Source organism: Heloderma suspectum, chromosome 5, assembly GCF_057233095.1.
Source record: "Heloderma suspectum isolate Gila_16-S chromosome 5, 16-S_ref, whole genome shotgun sequence".
Taxonomy (NCBI): Eukaryota; Metazoa; Chordata; class Lepidosauria; order Squamata; family Helodermatidae; genus Heloderma; species Heloderma suspectum.
The window spans coordinates 47,911,114-47,925,867 of record NC_139462.1 but is presented as its reverse complement, the minus strand read 5'-3'; the positions used below and the strand labels follow the sequence as shown (position 1 = coordinate 47,925,867).

Below are 14,754 nucleotides of genomic sequence, written 5' to 3'. Positions count from 1 at the left end.
AGAGTAGAGAATGGGAAATCAAGTGAGCCAAAACTAGGGTTTTCTCCCCATCCTGGGATACCTGGTAACCCTGAGTGCTATGTTTCCTCACACATTTTCCTCAGAACAAGAAAGCAGCCTAGCTGTAATATTTGAAAGAGACTGTTTACTTGAGACACCAGTTAACTTGGTATTAAATAGATGTCATTCAATAAACAAATAAATAAGGATTTTAAATGTATATGTTATATTACCCGATACATGATTATTCTGGAAAGCTACATTTACCAGGCAAAACAGACAGCACTGAACAATTGCCATTTTAAACCCTCTCTTACTTGAATGTATGAATCTAGCAAATAATGTGTGTGGCATTTGTATATGCATTTACCAAGAAAAAGACATAACAAAAAATAAGGGTCACAATGAGATAAAAAAGAATCAGATAGGTTAAAAGCCACACAAAAAGCCTAGTTGAACATTAGATAAACCCTAAAGTTTTTGCATTGTTTTCTCCATTTTGCTATAAGAAGTTGCTCTTTATGTATGTCTAGCTACCAACTAAAGTGATTCCTTGTTGCTGTTGTAAATAATGGAATTAACAGCAAAAAGTTATTTTTAGGTCAGGGAACTGAAGGTGCCATGAGGAAAATTAATTAAATGGACTGTTTTCTGCAAAGATTCTCCAAAATCTCTAAAGAATGGTTATTGTGGTTTTCCATATGCTGCTTCTTTTATATATAGCCCCAGCTGGTGAGGCACTTCACTAGGTGAAACCACCACTGGCCCTAGCAGGGTGACAGAGGGGAAGAAACCACTATTCCTTTTCATCTCCAGGAGGCAGTGGTGGAGGTGAGAGATGGAACATCTAGCACCGTCCAAGTGCACCCGAGTACATCAGCAGCCTTCACCTATGCCAGGCTGACCCTCAACTCGGCAACCATGCTGTGGGCATCTTTCACCTCCACTGCCACTCCTGGTGGCAAGCAGTAAGAGGAGGAAGGCCCCTCCACCCTCTATATCACTGTGACTGCTAGAAGTATGACCTAGGCAACTGCCTTATTGCCCACCAATGCTTTCATATAGATATAGATATATATGTATGTATGTATTATATGTCATTCTATATATATGAGAGAGAAATAGAACAGGAGACTGAAATAGAACCGAAGATGATATAATGTGGGGTTCTGCACGCCGATGCTGCATCTTCCCCTGAGAGTGTTTCAATGTTTGTGCGCAAGGTTTGCTTTCAGATAGGTGAGGGACAAGCACAGGTCTGAATGCGTATCTGTGGCTTGCATGGTTCAACATACTAAAATAGCCCTCCACAAATGAAAAGAACATGCATGGGTATGCTTTTAGTTACAAAAATAAGGAGAAGACTTTGGGTAGGATCCAACGGGACCCTACTGCCAGCAGCAAGCACTGCCAATGGTGTGGGCTGTGTGTGCACCAGCAACGTAGCGCTTTCAGGGGCAAGATATAGTTTTTTAATAAATACATTGATCATGAATTCATTAGGGTGCAATCCTATGGAGATAGGTGGCCGCCTCCAAATTTGGAGGTGACCACCTATCCAATGCAGGGCAGGAGAAGCACGGAGGCAATCGTTCCCTCCGTTCTTCTCCTGCCCTGCATTTGTGGCTAGACAGCTGATTTTGGCTGTCTAGCCACGGGAAGGCGGAGCAGGGGAGGTGGCTGCCGGATGACACATAGGATGTGTCATACCAGGATTTCCACCTTCCCCACCCTGGAACGCCCCCCGGAATGCCCCGTTTTGGCTGCTCTGTGGTCCTCTTCCGAGCGCGGAGTGTGAGGCTGTTCCATGCTGCCTGCAAGGCAGTGTGGAAGGGGGGAAAGGTCAGTTCTCTGGGAACTGACCTCACAGAGCGGGCTCTGAGGTCAGTTCCCGGAAACCCACATATCCTATTGCCATCTAGCTGCTGACTACAGGATTGCTCCCTCCATCTCTTAGATCCCACGGGGCTCTCATATTTCTGAACTATCATTAGCATAAATATTTACAGTTCTTTCCATATTTAATTGGAGATTTTCATGAAAATTATTAATTTGACTTGAATTTGCATTAAAAGTCTGAGTGCTAGGAGGTTTGCATGTTAATCCAAGAAGGATATTAGCAGGAGGGGAGCATCACATTCATTTCATTGCTGAAGAAATTAAAGTGAAACCCAGATAAAGATTATTTCATGTACTGAGCACTCAGCCCAAATCACTGCATGCTGCATGTTACAATGTACAAAAAGAGTTCCCATTGCTTGCTTCATAGAAATGCTATCCATATAGATATTTTTAAAGTGTGAAGCAGTCCTTTGACATGGATGTCTCTGACACAGAACTGTGAACTGAATGGCCTTCACAGCCATCTGTTCCACACTGGATAAAAAGGCCACTTAACTCATAATGTTATGAGGAAGAATACAATAAAGACAGTGAAACACAATAAAAGTGCTATATAGGTTATCAAGCTTATAATCATAAATAGTGTAAGAATTTCAGAATTTTATCCTAGCGTGTTTTTACCTCAGCTCCTGAGTACTTTTGTGTTTGTTGGACAAGCTCATCCAAGTAGACTTCATCTGAAACTGGCATGGTGCAAAACTGAATCTTAAAGATTTCTCTACGAGTTGCTGCATCAGGCAGAGGCACATATATGATTCTGTCAATTCGACCAGGTCGCATCAAAGCCTATGGTGAAAAAGTCATAAAAAAGACCCATTAATTGGATCAGAAGAAAGCTGACAAACAAAATAAAGTACAGGATATTTTTCCTCTGATCAAGGGTTACAGTAGCTATTTGACATATTAATATCTTCATCACAAAAGGTTCTTAAAATAATATGCACAAGGGACCACAAGGGTCTATTTAGTTTCTAAAATCCACATCAAGAAGCTGATTCACACAGTGGCTTTGTAGTGCACACATGGAGCAAAATAGTTCCCTGCAATTTGCATTTAATTTTGTTTGCCTTTTCTGGTATGGTGTTACATTTTTGCATTAGAAAAGGTAGCAATTAAAGCAAACCCAGGACTGTCTGAGAGACCAAGGGATGAAAGAACTGCTAGATTCTACACATTAATTGCTGCAAATGGCAGCCCATGGCATGTTCTTCAACAACCCCCATAACGGAAACTTACACATGCCATCATAGCACATATCCCACTAACCTTACATAACATTACTGGCTGCTGCTAAGTGGAAATGCATATAGCATGACAACATCCCCATGACCACCATCACACAGTGATCTCTTATAATCATCATGCAGTATGATGCTCCTTGGCCCAATACTAATGTAACCGTAGAGACACAGGAGCTGCTATAGCACCACTCCTTCCTGAAAAGCCCCAAAGGAGCCTATATCACAACTTCTCCCCATGCTAGTGTTGATCCAGGTCCCAGCCATTTGATTCCCTCAGTGGGGAGAAGCTGTAGAACTGTCTCCTTCTCCATGGTCCAGGGCTTCTCGTGTTACCAAGTAGCAGAGAAAACAGTAGCGCTGCAGGCGCTCCCACATTGCTGGGATAAAATGAGCACTGGGCCTTGGTTGCCCAAAAGACTACAACTTCTGAGAGATTCTGTAACCATCATGCTTTGGACACACCACAAAAAGCTACTGTAAAAATGAATGGCGTGGAGCTTATTGTACACCATCAGACCCCCTTCAGGCAACTATGTTTAACCCCACGGAATTAAAAGCCATGGTGGCTACACTATACGAAAAAAAACCCCGTTGTGTCTCAATCACTCCTTATTCAAATTTATACAAGACCAAAAAATCTTTTAATTCGCTGATAAGTATTATCATCTTGTTAACAAAATGGCTTGCATGCAAATTCAGAATTTTAAATACATCTTCAGCTGGATGCATTTAAGGCACAGCACGTAACCCAAATTGTTTTTTATGTTATAGTTCTCCCTTGGGCAGTGTAGTTTGAGTTCCAGTTGACTAGAGATCTTGCACGGTTGTCCTGGGCTCTAAGCCAGTAAAACTTTTCCCAGCCTGATCATGTCAGTGAAAGTCATGCTGAAAAATAGTAGGAAGAAGCTTTCCTTCCTGCACAGCATTGATCAAGTTAACACCCTTCCTAGAGTTTCTTTAAAAAGACCATTATGAGTACTCTGGGGTGGGAAAAAAATGTTTCTTGCATGCTAAGAGATGTCCTGTTATTTTTAAAACAAAAGCATGCATGTTCTCAGCTAAGGACACTATACAAGTACAGTGCAGCCACCCATAGGATCATCAGAGTGTTTCCATAAAGTCTCAACAAGCTAGGAGATCTAACTGCCAATTCATTGTTTAGTCAATTCATAACCAGGATGCTGCTTCAGAATTTTTTAACATTTTGGTTCTCATCCAGTGTCCCCTCAGATGCACGCAGCAGGCATAAGCACAGTTTTTCCCCCAGCAGCAGTCCCACACGCTTAAAGAGAAAGGCTGTAGTTCTGTGGTAGAACACATGCTTTGCATGCAAAAGGTCCCAGGTTTTCATTGCTGCCATCTCCACAGAGGGCTGGGAAAGACTCACGTCTGAAATCCTGGAGAGCTACTGCCTTAGTATAAGGAAGCTTCCTATGTTCCTCTGTTATACTGCAGGCTGGTTTGTAAAGTCCTTTGGTTTTCAAGGACAACTTGTTGAGCAGCATGGATGTCCTGGCTACATCTGGAATGAGGTGATCAAAGCTCCTCTGTGTACATGGAGCCCACCACATTACCCTTTGGATTTGATTCCCCATGTTTTCACAACTGGCCAAAGAAATCAGCTATTCCTGATAGGCAGATAAGTTATGCTGAGGTTGTCTGAATCAGCTGTAGAAAACACAAAATAAATGCATACAGTATTTCACCTATGTCAGGTTACTGTGTCATTAAAAGTGTTTAATTAGTATAGCAACAGCTTAGGCCAACACTTTCTAGAATTACAAACCCTTCCTAGAACATATCCCCCTTCCTTCATTCTCCTGATGGGGTCACAGAGTAGCTTTTATTTTCTGCAATTGCTACTGAGATTTATATAACATTGCTTGGGGTGCAGAGAATGATTTGTTCCTCTTCTTTACTGAACACAAGAAATGATATCACATTCGACATAGACTATTAAAGGCCTGTCAAGTTTAAGGGGTTGTGAGGCAAAGGGGGATATGGAGCATTCCAGTCCGTTTCCCATCTCCACTTACCATCTACTGCCCTACTTCACCACCATACCATCCAAACAGAGAAGCAGGATAGATCCTGCTACTTGTATTGCAAGCTGCAAGGGGCCATGGCCACAACGAAGGATGAGTGAGGGTGGTGAGTTCCCATTTCTAGCCTTCCCATCCTTAATTGTGGTCATTGCCATGGAAGGAAGAAGCACAAGGGAGAGGCCTGGTTTTCCAGAAGTTGTGCTTTCTCCATTTCTAGCAAATCAGGTCCCAAGAAGGTAGTAACAAATTATCCTGCCTTCAAGACAGAATTCCTCTGCATTCCTTCCTCTTCTCCCAGGTCCTGAAATTTGGATGTGAGGGCAGGGGGAGGAAAACGAAAGCTTCAGAAGCATATTGTCCCTCTCCCCACAAGCTGTCTTCAGGTGGGAGAAAAGAAAGCATTGCTCCCGCCCAGTGGCTGGGTCACCAGTGTCAGGGTGGTAGGCAGATTTTGCCCTTATCACAACATTGTCGCCAAGTGCAGTGCTCTACTTTCCCCACAAGAATGAATAGCAGACATTTACTTATATAGAAAAAACCAAAGGCATGCACTCTTGGACACGTTTGGACCAGGGCCTAATCCTGTCACCTGCCTCAGTAACAGAGCTACTCCCTGGAGGGGGGAGGGTAGGAAGTAGAGCTATTTGCTCTGCCCCCCCATCTCAGCATTGTACATACTGTTGGCCCCTGCCCCATGCATAGGTCCTTGCAGGAGCCCCACCATCAGATCCACACAAAGCCTGTGGGTGCCCCTGCATAGTGGATCCCTGCATTCTCAGTGAGAAACAGATTTCCTCCCCTTAACTGTGTCCCAGATTTCAAAACTAGTTTGTTTTCTCCACAGAAACCAATGGGAGCAGCTGAAAATTGAATCAGTTTCTATTTGGATGGTCCCAATTTTTTCATTGATATACCTGCTTTGTGTCCCCTCTCTTGGTCATTCTAAGGGCGTGAAAGTACACAATACATTGGAATTCCATGATTAAAACTTGTAATGTAATTTTATTCTTTGGAAAGCGGATGACTAGGGGATCAGCTAATATGGATCAGAGCCACAACGTTGGACGGGAAGGGGGTTATCCTTTCCCCCATGCTGATTACTCTACTTCAACTGTCACTCCAAGCCGCTATTAGACACAGGAGAAAACATCTGGGCACAATTTTTGTGCCCACTTGTTTTCTCCTCCACAACGAATGGCAGCTCTGGTTTGTGTATGCACAATTAGGATTGGAATCCCCCTTTCCCCTCATGCTGTGGACTCAATCCAAATCAGGATCTTTGATGTTGCTTTTATTATTTATTACCTTTATTTGTAATATTTATATACTGCTACATATAATAAAATCCCTAAGTGGTTCACACACACACATTAAATTCACATTTAAAATATGATATTAAAAACACAGCACTAATAACAATTACAATTACAATAAAAGCAATAGAAGGAGCAGTAAAATGGAGCAGCACGATTAATTTAATTACAGCCAGGGAAAGCCTGGGTGAACAAGTGTGTTTTCAGGAGGCGTTTGAAAGGTGCCATATCTTCTGTCTCTTGAACTACACAAGGGAGGGTTTTCCAAAAGGTGATCACTGCTACAGAGAAGGCCTGGTGCTGAGGTATTGCATGGCAACATTCCATTAATTTCGGAATGACCAGCAAGGCCTCCTCTGACATCTTAACGGTCGCCTGGATATGTATAATGGGAAGGTGATTTGCTAGGTATCCTAGTCCCAAATTGTTTAGGACTTTGTATGATAATAGCATAACCTTATACATGACTTGATAGCTAACAGGCCGCCAGAAAAACAAAACCAAAAAAATCCCACAGAAAAACAAAACTACAATGGGAGTTCCAGTCATAGAATTCCGCCATAATGTTACATTTCCCTTAAAGTGAGATGGAATATTAGAAGTATCAGTCCACGAGGGAATGCTGGGAGTTGACTATTCTAGACAGAGATAAACAAATTTTAAAGAATCAGGCTGCACAACATTTCTGTCATGTCAGTCTTGCTCAAGACCTGAAGCATTGTGCAAACTAACAAGAAAAGACTTGATGTGTTTGACAGCAGGTGTTCAGGAAGAATCTGCAATATCAAGTGGCAGTACTTTGTAAGGCACAGTCAACAAGGCAGAAACATTTTATATGGCTATTACCCAAAAATATTAATAAAAGGGAAAAGAAACAGATGGCTTAATGTTCTGGCAAGATTTGACAACTCAGAAGGAGAGGATATTTATTTGAAATGAGTCCAAATAGGGCAAATTACATGGGATCAATGTGACCAAATTAATACATAAATTAAAAACATCTCTATTTAGCAAAGAGCAAGCAATGGTCTTTAGTTGCTTAGTCGCATCTTAAAACAGTTATAAAGTAAAATACATGCAATTTGCTTATATCACATTAGTAGCTCATCATACTGGAGAAGAGAGCAAGGATCACAAATCATTCACTTCTACATGAGGCTGACATGCCGCTAATGAAGTTCAAACAATGTTGATTTATATATCATATACAGATATGATAATTATATTTATGTAGTCTTCAACTGCTATACTCATGTCCCCACCACCACTCTACTCCAGTCAATAGGAAGCTATGTACCTCCTATGGGAGTGACAGGTCTCCTATAGTTCATTAAATACCTCAGCGATCCTGCTCCTGAATTTAATTTACTAAAGCTAGGTATAGCAATATGCTGTTTTTTAATCGTTAGGCCATTTGAATCCAACATGCCAATAAGGATTCTTCAAGGTGTATGCTGTCATTTTGGTTCTTAAGTAAATTTACTTGGGGAAGAAATAAGAGACTGCAACTTAAAACCTCAGAAAATCTTAAGGGCACAGTTAATAGTATGCTGCTGCTGCTCCTCTCCAGTAAAGTTACCTAGAAGGCGGCACAGCACTGCACCGCTACAAAAATTCAAATAGCATGTTAATGTTTCCCTCTTGAGTCAGTTAATGGATGATGACTAGGCATGGTGAAGAAATCACCATTTGTTCAATGCGCTATCAGTTCTCCTTGAGTAAATTGCTGAACTGTTGATTTACTGAAAGGCGAAGCTACAGACTGGTAGAGCTAAGTTAAGTTCTGCCTCAGTCTTACCTAAGCAAAATCTTCTGTGCATTTTACTGGGCTACAAATTGAGACAAGGGCAAAAAGCATTTTGCTATTCACATGGGTACTGATGTATGTATGTGTGTGTGTACGTTGGTCCTGTTAGAATTTTAATAATTCCTGAAATTATACACTGGCATGTAAGAATGTTCTTACTGAATGAATAATAGTATGCCTCAGTATTAGTTGTTGTTGTTCAGTCGTTAAGTCGTGTCCGACTCTTCGTGACCCCATGGACCATACCATGCCAGGCCTTCCTGTCCTCCGCCCTCTCCCAGAGCGTGCTCAAGTTCATATTAATTGCATCGGTGATGCTATCTAGCCATCTCATCCTCTGCTGTCCCCTTCTCCTTTTGCCTTCAATTTTTCCCTACATTAGGGTCTTTTCCAGGGAGTTTTCTCTTCACATTAGGTGGCCAAAATATTTGAGCTTCAGCTTCAGTATCTGTCCTTCCAATGAGCAATCAGGGTTGATCTCCCTTAGGATTGCCTGATTTGACCTCCTTGCAGTCAAGGGGACTCGTAAGAGTCTTCTCCAGCACCACAGTTCGAAAGCATCAATTCTTCAGCGCTCATCCTTCCTTATAGTCCAGCTCTCACAGCCATAAGTTACTACTGGGAAAACCACAGCTTTGATTAGATGGACCTTTGTTGGCAAGGTGATGTCTCTGCTTCTTACTATGCTGTCTAGGTTTGCCATAGCTTTCCTCCCAAGGAGCAAGCGTCTTTTAATTTCATGGCTACAGTCACCGTCTGCGGTAATCTTGGAGCCCAAGAAAATAAAATCTGTCACTGCTTCTATTTCTTTCCCTTCTATATGCCAGGATGTGATGGGGCCAGATGCCATGATCTTAGTTTTTTTAATGTTGAGTTTCAAACCAGCTTTTGCACTCTCCACTTTCACCTTCAACAAGAGGCTCTTTAGATCTTCTTTGCTTTCTGCCATTAGGGTGGTATCGTCTGCATATCTGAGGTTGTTGATAATTCTCCCAGCAATCTTAATTCTGACCTGTGATTCATCCAACCCGGCGTTTCTCATGATGTACTCTGCATATAAGTTAAATAAGCAGGGAGACAATATGCAGCCTTGTCGTACTCCTTTCCCAATTTTGAACCAATCGGTTGTTCCATGTCTGGTTCTTACTGTTCAGTATTAGTTACACCAAGTTAAATTCTAGTGGTGTGCATGGTGAAAAAAATGGTAAACATTCCATACGCATTATTGGCAAGTACACTAATAGTACTGGCATATTTGAGCATTTCACATACATGTACAACAGCTCTACACTTTATGGGGCAACTGTGTTTTTCACAGGATCAGCACTGTTACTTACCCTTGTTAACACATAAAGCATGAACAACAGATACATATCCTTAAACATGTGCTTGGAATATGTTATTCTAAGAGCACAAATACCCATTTAAGTAACTGTTGTGAGCAACTCATTTCTTATTTTCTTTAATCTCTCACTAGTTGGGGTAGTTTCTTTGTTTTAAATGTTCAATAGCTGTTGGTAACGATCAATTTTCAATAAATGTTAAGATCACAACCCTTGTTCATGACCTCTTTCAATGACCTCAACCACCTCTGAGAATTCCTTGTAACTCACCGGAGCGAAGTCTTATACTCTCTCATCATATAATTTGTTGTTGTTCAGTCGTTCAGTTGTGTCCGACTCTTCGTGACCCCATGGACCATAGCACGCCAGGCCTTCCTGTCCTGCGCTCTCTCCCGGAGTGTGCTCAAGTTCATATTCATTGCATCGGTGATGCTATCTAGCCATCTCATCCTCTGCCGTCCCCTTCTCCTTTTGCCTTCAGTCTTTCCCAGCATCAGGGTCTTTTCCAGAGAGTTTTCTCTTCGCATTAGGTAGCCAAAATATTTGAGCTTCAGCTTCAGTATCTGTCCTTCCAATGAGCACTCAGGGTTGATTTCCTTCAGGATTGACTGATTTGACCTCCTTGCAGTCCAGGGGACTCGTAAGAGTCTTCTCCAGCACCACAGTTCGAAAGCATTAATTCTTCGGCGCTCAGCCTTCCTTATAGTCCAGCTCTCACAGCCATACATTACTACTGGGAAAACCATAGCTTTGATTAGATGGACCTTTGTCGGCAAGGTGATGTCTCTGCTTCTTACTATGCTGTCTAGGTTTGCCATAGCTTTCCTCCCAAGGAGCAAGCGTCTTTTAATTTCATGGCTACAGTCACCGTCTGCGGTGATCTTGGAGCCCAAGAAAATAAAATCTGTCACAGCTTCCATTTCTTCCCCTTCTATATGCCAGGAAGTGATGGGGCCAGATGCCATGATCTTAGTTTTTTTAATGTTGAGTTTCAAACCAGCTTTTGCACTCTCCACTTTCACCTTCAACAAGAGGCTCTTTAGATCTTCTTCGCTTTCTGCCATTAGGGTGGTATCGTCTGCGTATCTGAGGTTGTTGATAATTCTCCCAGCAATCTTAATTCTGACCTGTGATTCATCCAACCCAGCTTTTCTCATGATGTACTCTTATAATGCTCTTATAATCATATAATGCATTTCATCATTTTGTACTATGAAGCCATCCTTAATTTTACCGTAAGTTCCTTCGTTTCACAATATCACATTTGGTTTCATCTTACCTAATACCTCACTTAAGATAAAAACAAGGTATTGGATATATATGAGACACAAGGTGAGTTAACTCTTTCCCTAATGAGCATTCAAGCCAAATCTCCTGTTCTTTACCTCTTTACAAAGAGGTACATTTGCAAGCCAAAATACATCAGAGACTGCCTGTCATCCCATGTTCCATCATGACCTTTAAGAACAATAAACAATATTTTCTCAATTCTACCACCTGTGTGACAAGCGCAAACAGTAAATAGGGAGGTGTTCTAAGCGGCTTCCCCACAACAGTAGAACTCCCTTCTCCTTGGTTTTACCTAAGTCTGCTCCTGAGCACTTTCCAGACGCACTTTCTTTTAAGACTGGATTTAAGCAAGAGTGGGACAATTTTTTAATTGTGTATTTTATTAGGTTTCTACTGTGGTGTGTTTTATTAAAAGAATACTTTTGTTACCCCTGCAATATCATGACAGATTGGGCAGAACAGAAATTGAAATAAGCTCTTCCTGCTCCTCCATTATTTCCTATACACAACCAGCAAAGAAAAATACTAGAGAAGCTAAGTTAATAGAAAGTATAAAAGGTATAACAAGGAATCTTGAGGCATGTTAAAAGCTAACACATTTATTCTGGCATAAGCTTCTGTGGACTAAGTGGACTATAGTCCACAAAGGTATATTTTTGAGAAGGAAGCGCTGTGAGTTGAGCTTGTTGCTGTGTTCTTGTTGTTTTTAATTAAGAACAGTAAGGTTGTGATCTTATACCCACTCACTTCTGAGTAAGCCCTCATTGAACTCTATGTGTCTTTTAACTACACATGTATAGGATTACAGTGTAAGTTTTCCTTTTTTTAAAGTACCTAGTTTAAAACAAAATCTGATTTCAATCCATCCTGAGATGGGAGTTAAGGGAGTTTTGGAGCAAGGTGAACAGGAAATGAGCAAAGACCAGGAGCAAAGCCATTCTAATGTTTAATAATATTAAATCCTATGAATAGGTTCTACTGCTAATAGGGGAAGGGGATTTTAGACAGGGGGAAACCGGAGCACTAGAAGTCCAACATCTAAGGCCCACAAGACACTTGGTTCACGTATAACAAGAAGGCCTGGGCTGTTTAACCTAAGAATTGATGGAGCCTAGTGGGAGCAAGAGACTCCACTTCCTCCCCTGCGCTTGTCATTTCTGCTCTCAGTCAACAACCCAGGAACGCTCCATTCCTGGGTTGTTATTGTGATGTCCAAACCTAGAACCCTGGGTTATTTAGGGGTTCAACAACTTAGAGTTAACCTAACAATCTTCCATGGTTTGTTTAACCCCTAAACAACACAGAGTTCCAGGTGCAGAGGCAACGAGCATGCAGGAGGCAGCGTGCTCATTTGCTGCTGCTCGGCCCCAACAATTCCTGGGTTAAGGAACCCAAGAACTGTTGTTACATGCAAATCAGTCGCTCTGTTGACCAGATTCTTGAATCACAGTTTTGGCAAGTCCCCCCACCCCTACCCCCCTTATTATTTCTGGAACAAAAACCTTGTTTTACGGTCATGTTTTAAGATGAGAAGTGCCATTTACAAAGATATTGGTGCTGTGAGCCACCATCCCTGCACATTGCTCCTATTTGCATTTCGAGCTCCAATTCAGCTATTTTCCAGGCAGCATGTGATACCACTTAGGTACCTCCTGTAAAGTGGGTGAATGATTCTCTGGCTGACTATGATTCCTCGCTTAAGTTCAATAATGAGTAGTTAACAGAGGAAAGAAATCCCAACTCCTAGTTCTTGACTGCAGTTGCTGGCCAGACATGAATCTATCCGTGACTTCTAATAAAATGATTTTCAGTAAAGTAAACTGAAAAGGGCACAGGGAATCTATCAACAGCTAATAAACAAATACCTTTTAAAAAAATTGTACATCTACATAAATGAGTCCTCTGGTCTCCTAGCTAAGAAGTGCTAAACCTCAGGAATGTTATAATTTTTTTTAAAAAAAATTGAGGTGGGGGTTAAAAAGAACCCCTCTAAGAAAAGATAACAATTATATGTAATGAAACCTGGAACCAGACTCTTCTGGCAATTAATCACCCAGGAGCCGTTGCAATCCTGCAGGCTGTTTCTGACAGATTCCGAGTGCTCTACAGGAATCACCAGGGATAAGATGTGCCTGGGCTGGCTTCTGACAGGGACTGTTCATATATAAAGTGCTCAGATTTTAATAATAATGGGGGGGGGGAGAGATACACAGACACACAGTGTGTGTCGTGCATGCATATGTATGTATATGTGTGATCGTGCATTAAAACTGTCATCCAATATCCAGAGCTGTAGAACTCAGACTGGGCAAGATTTTTTTTTAAAAAAAAATTCTTTCTCTTAGCAAGGGAGAGCTCTCCATCACTTAACAAAGATACTTCCTGTTTTCAAGCAGTTGGGAAGGCATGACTTCCAACCCAAATACTTGGTTTGGCAAGCTCTTGCTGTGTTGATAGATGCTTTTATAACCACTTCATTCCACCTGAAGTTTCAGTACAAAAGCAGAGTCCTTCGCTCCCCACCTCTCCTTCTGAGGGAGGTGAGGGGAAAGTAGAGAAGAAAAAGGCAGGCAATTATAGAGGTTACCTTAGCTCCATCAATATGTGAATGTGTGTCTTCAGAATAAAACATCTGAATGAGAAAAATGACACCCTTTCTAAGTAAAGAATGAACAATAGATCCTAGCGCAAATAGAAGTCCTCAAAGAAGGAGGACTTGTACATATTTTTTCATGGACTTTGGGCTAACAATGCCTGTACTGAATTAGATCACCAGTATCAGTTAAGCCTTTCCACATAGAAATAAGTCTCATGCTCAAATACTACTTGAATGTTTGGTCTCCTATTCTCATAAGAAACACAACATTTCTCTAATTAGTAAAATCTTCTCTATTCAGAAACCCTTCTCGATTAAAAAAACACACACAACCAAAATCACTGCCTCCTTTAATTCCTAATCTGCATCTCTCCACTCCACCCAATCTGGAGTCAATGGGTTTGTCCTAGCAGAACAGTGTGAGAGTGAGAAATAAAATATGGTTTTAAAATCTCAGATATAAATGTACAACTACTGTAATTTTTAAAAACCAGACAGCAGCCATTCTTGGCAGTCTGTATGACTTGTTTTTGTATGGCTTCCCTTTTCCTCCTCTTCCCCACAACAAAGTAAGCGAAGACAATTGTGATTCCTGCTTTTCTGAAGAAGAAAAAGAAAGTAAACATAGTTTAAAAATGCGAGGGGAAGGAGGAAATACCAAGCAGTTTCTAGGGAAAGGAAGGCTGCTAACAAATTGGGATAGTACTATAGGACAGGACCAAAAAAATGCAAACAGCTATAGAAGTATCATGAGGACAGACTTTAGGGCTCTTTCTAGAGTTTTATCCTGGAAGAAGAAGTACCATTCGATTGCTCTGTTCCTCTTGTGCAGCTTGGGCAAGAGGCAACTCTCCTAGCAAGATAATACCCAGGACTCGTCTGCATGCTCAACCAGATCAGACACACAAGGCTTGACATATCCTCAGAGCTGTTCCTCCATTCCTGGTCTTGAAAAGGGGTACTTCCATCTACAGAGTGCCCATTCTTGGTTTGGGCTCACACCCAAGTATGGTGACTGCAGGAGAAGAGAAAACCTAGTATTTTGACACAGATCCTTAATTCAAGCACCCTGTAAATTCACTATCCAGATTAAGTCTCAGACATGTACCTACAAAAAATAATTGTCAATCTTACATTCATGTTATGCCCATGTATTTAAAATCATTCAGAGTGGTCAAAGGAACAGCTGATGTGCAGTTTCTGTCCTTGTATTATTC

At 41.4% G+C, this 14,754-nt stretch overlaps 1 protein-coding gene across 10 annotated transcripts in view; it reads right to left on the bottom strand.

The window, feature by feature from the left end:
* The window catches only part of AFG2A (AAA ATPase AFG2A), a 281,537-nt gene that overhangs the window by 71,763 nt on the left and 195,020 nt on the right, over positions 1 to 14,754 (bottom strand). For 7 of the 10 annotated variants that reach the window (XR_014792057.1, XM_084855975.1, XM_084855977.1 and 4 more), the window contains one exon: positions 2,524 to 2,688. Coding sequence is in view for 6 of the 10 variants with exons in the window: in XM_084855975.1 (XP_084712101.1) it covers positions 2,524 to 2,688 (165 nt within the window). In the remaining 4 variants the exon portion in view is untranslated. Of the gene's footprint in view, positions 1 to 2,523; positions 2,689 to 14,754 lie in introns of those variants that run through there. The other 3 variants (XR_014792058.1, XR_014792059.1, XM_084855984.1) reach the window with 2 other exon arrangements.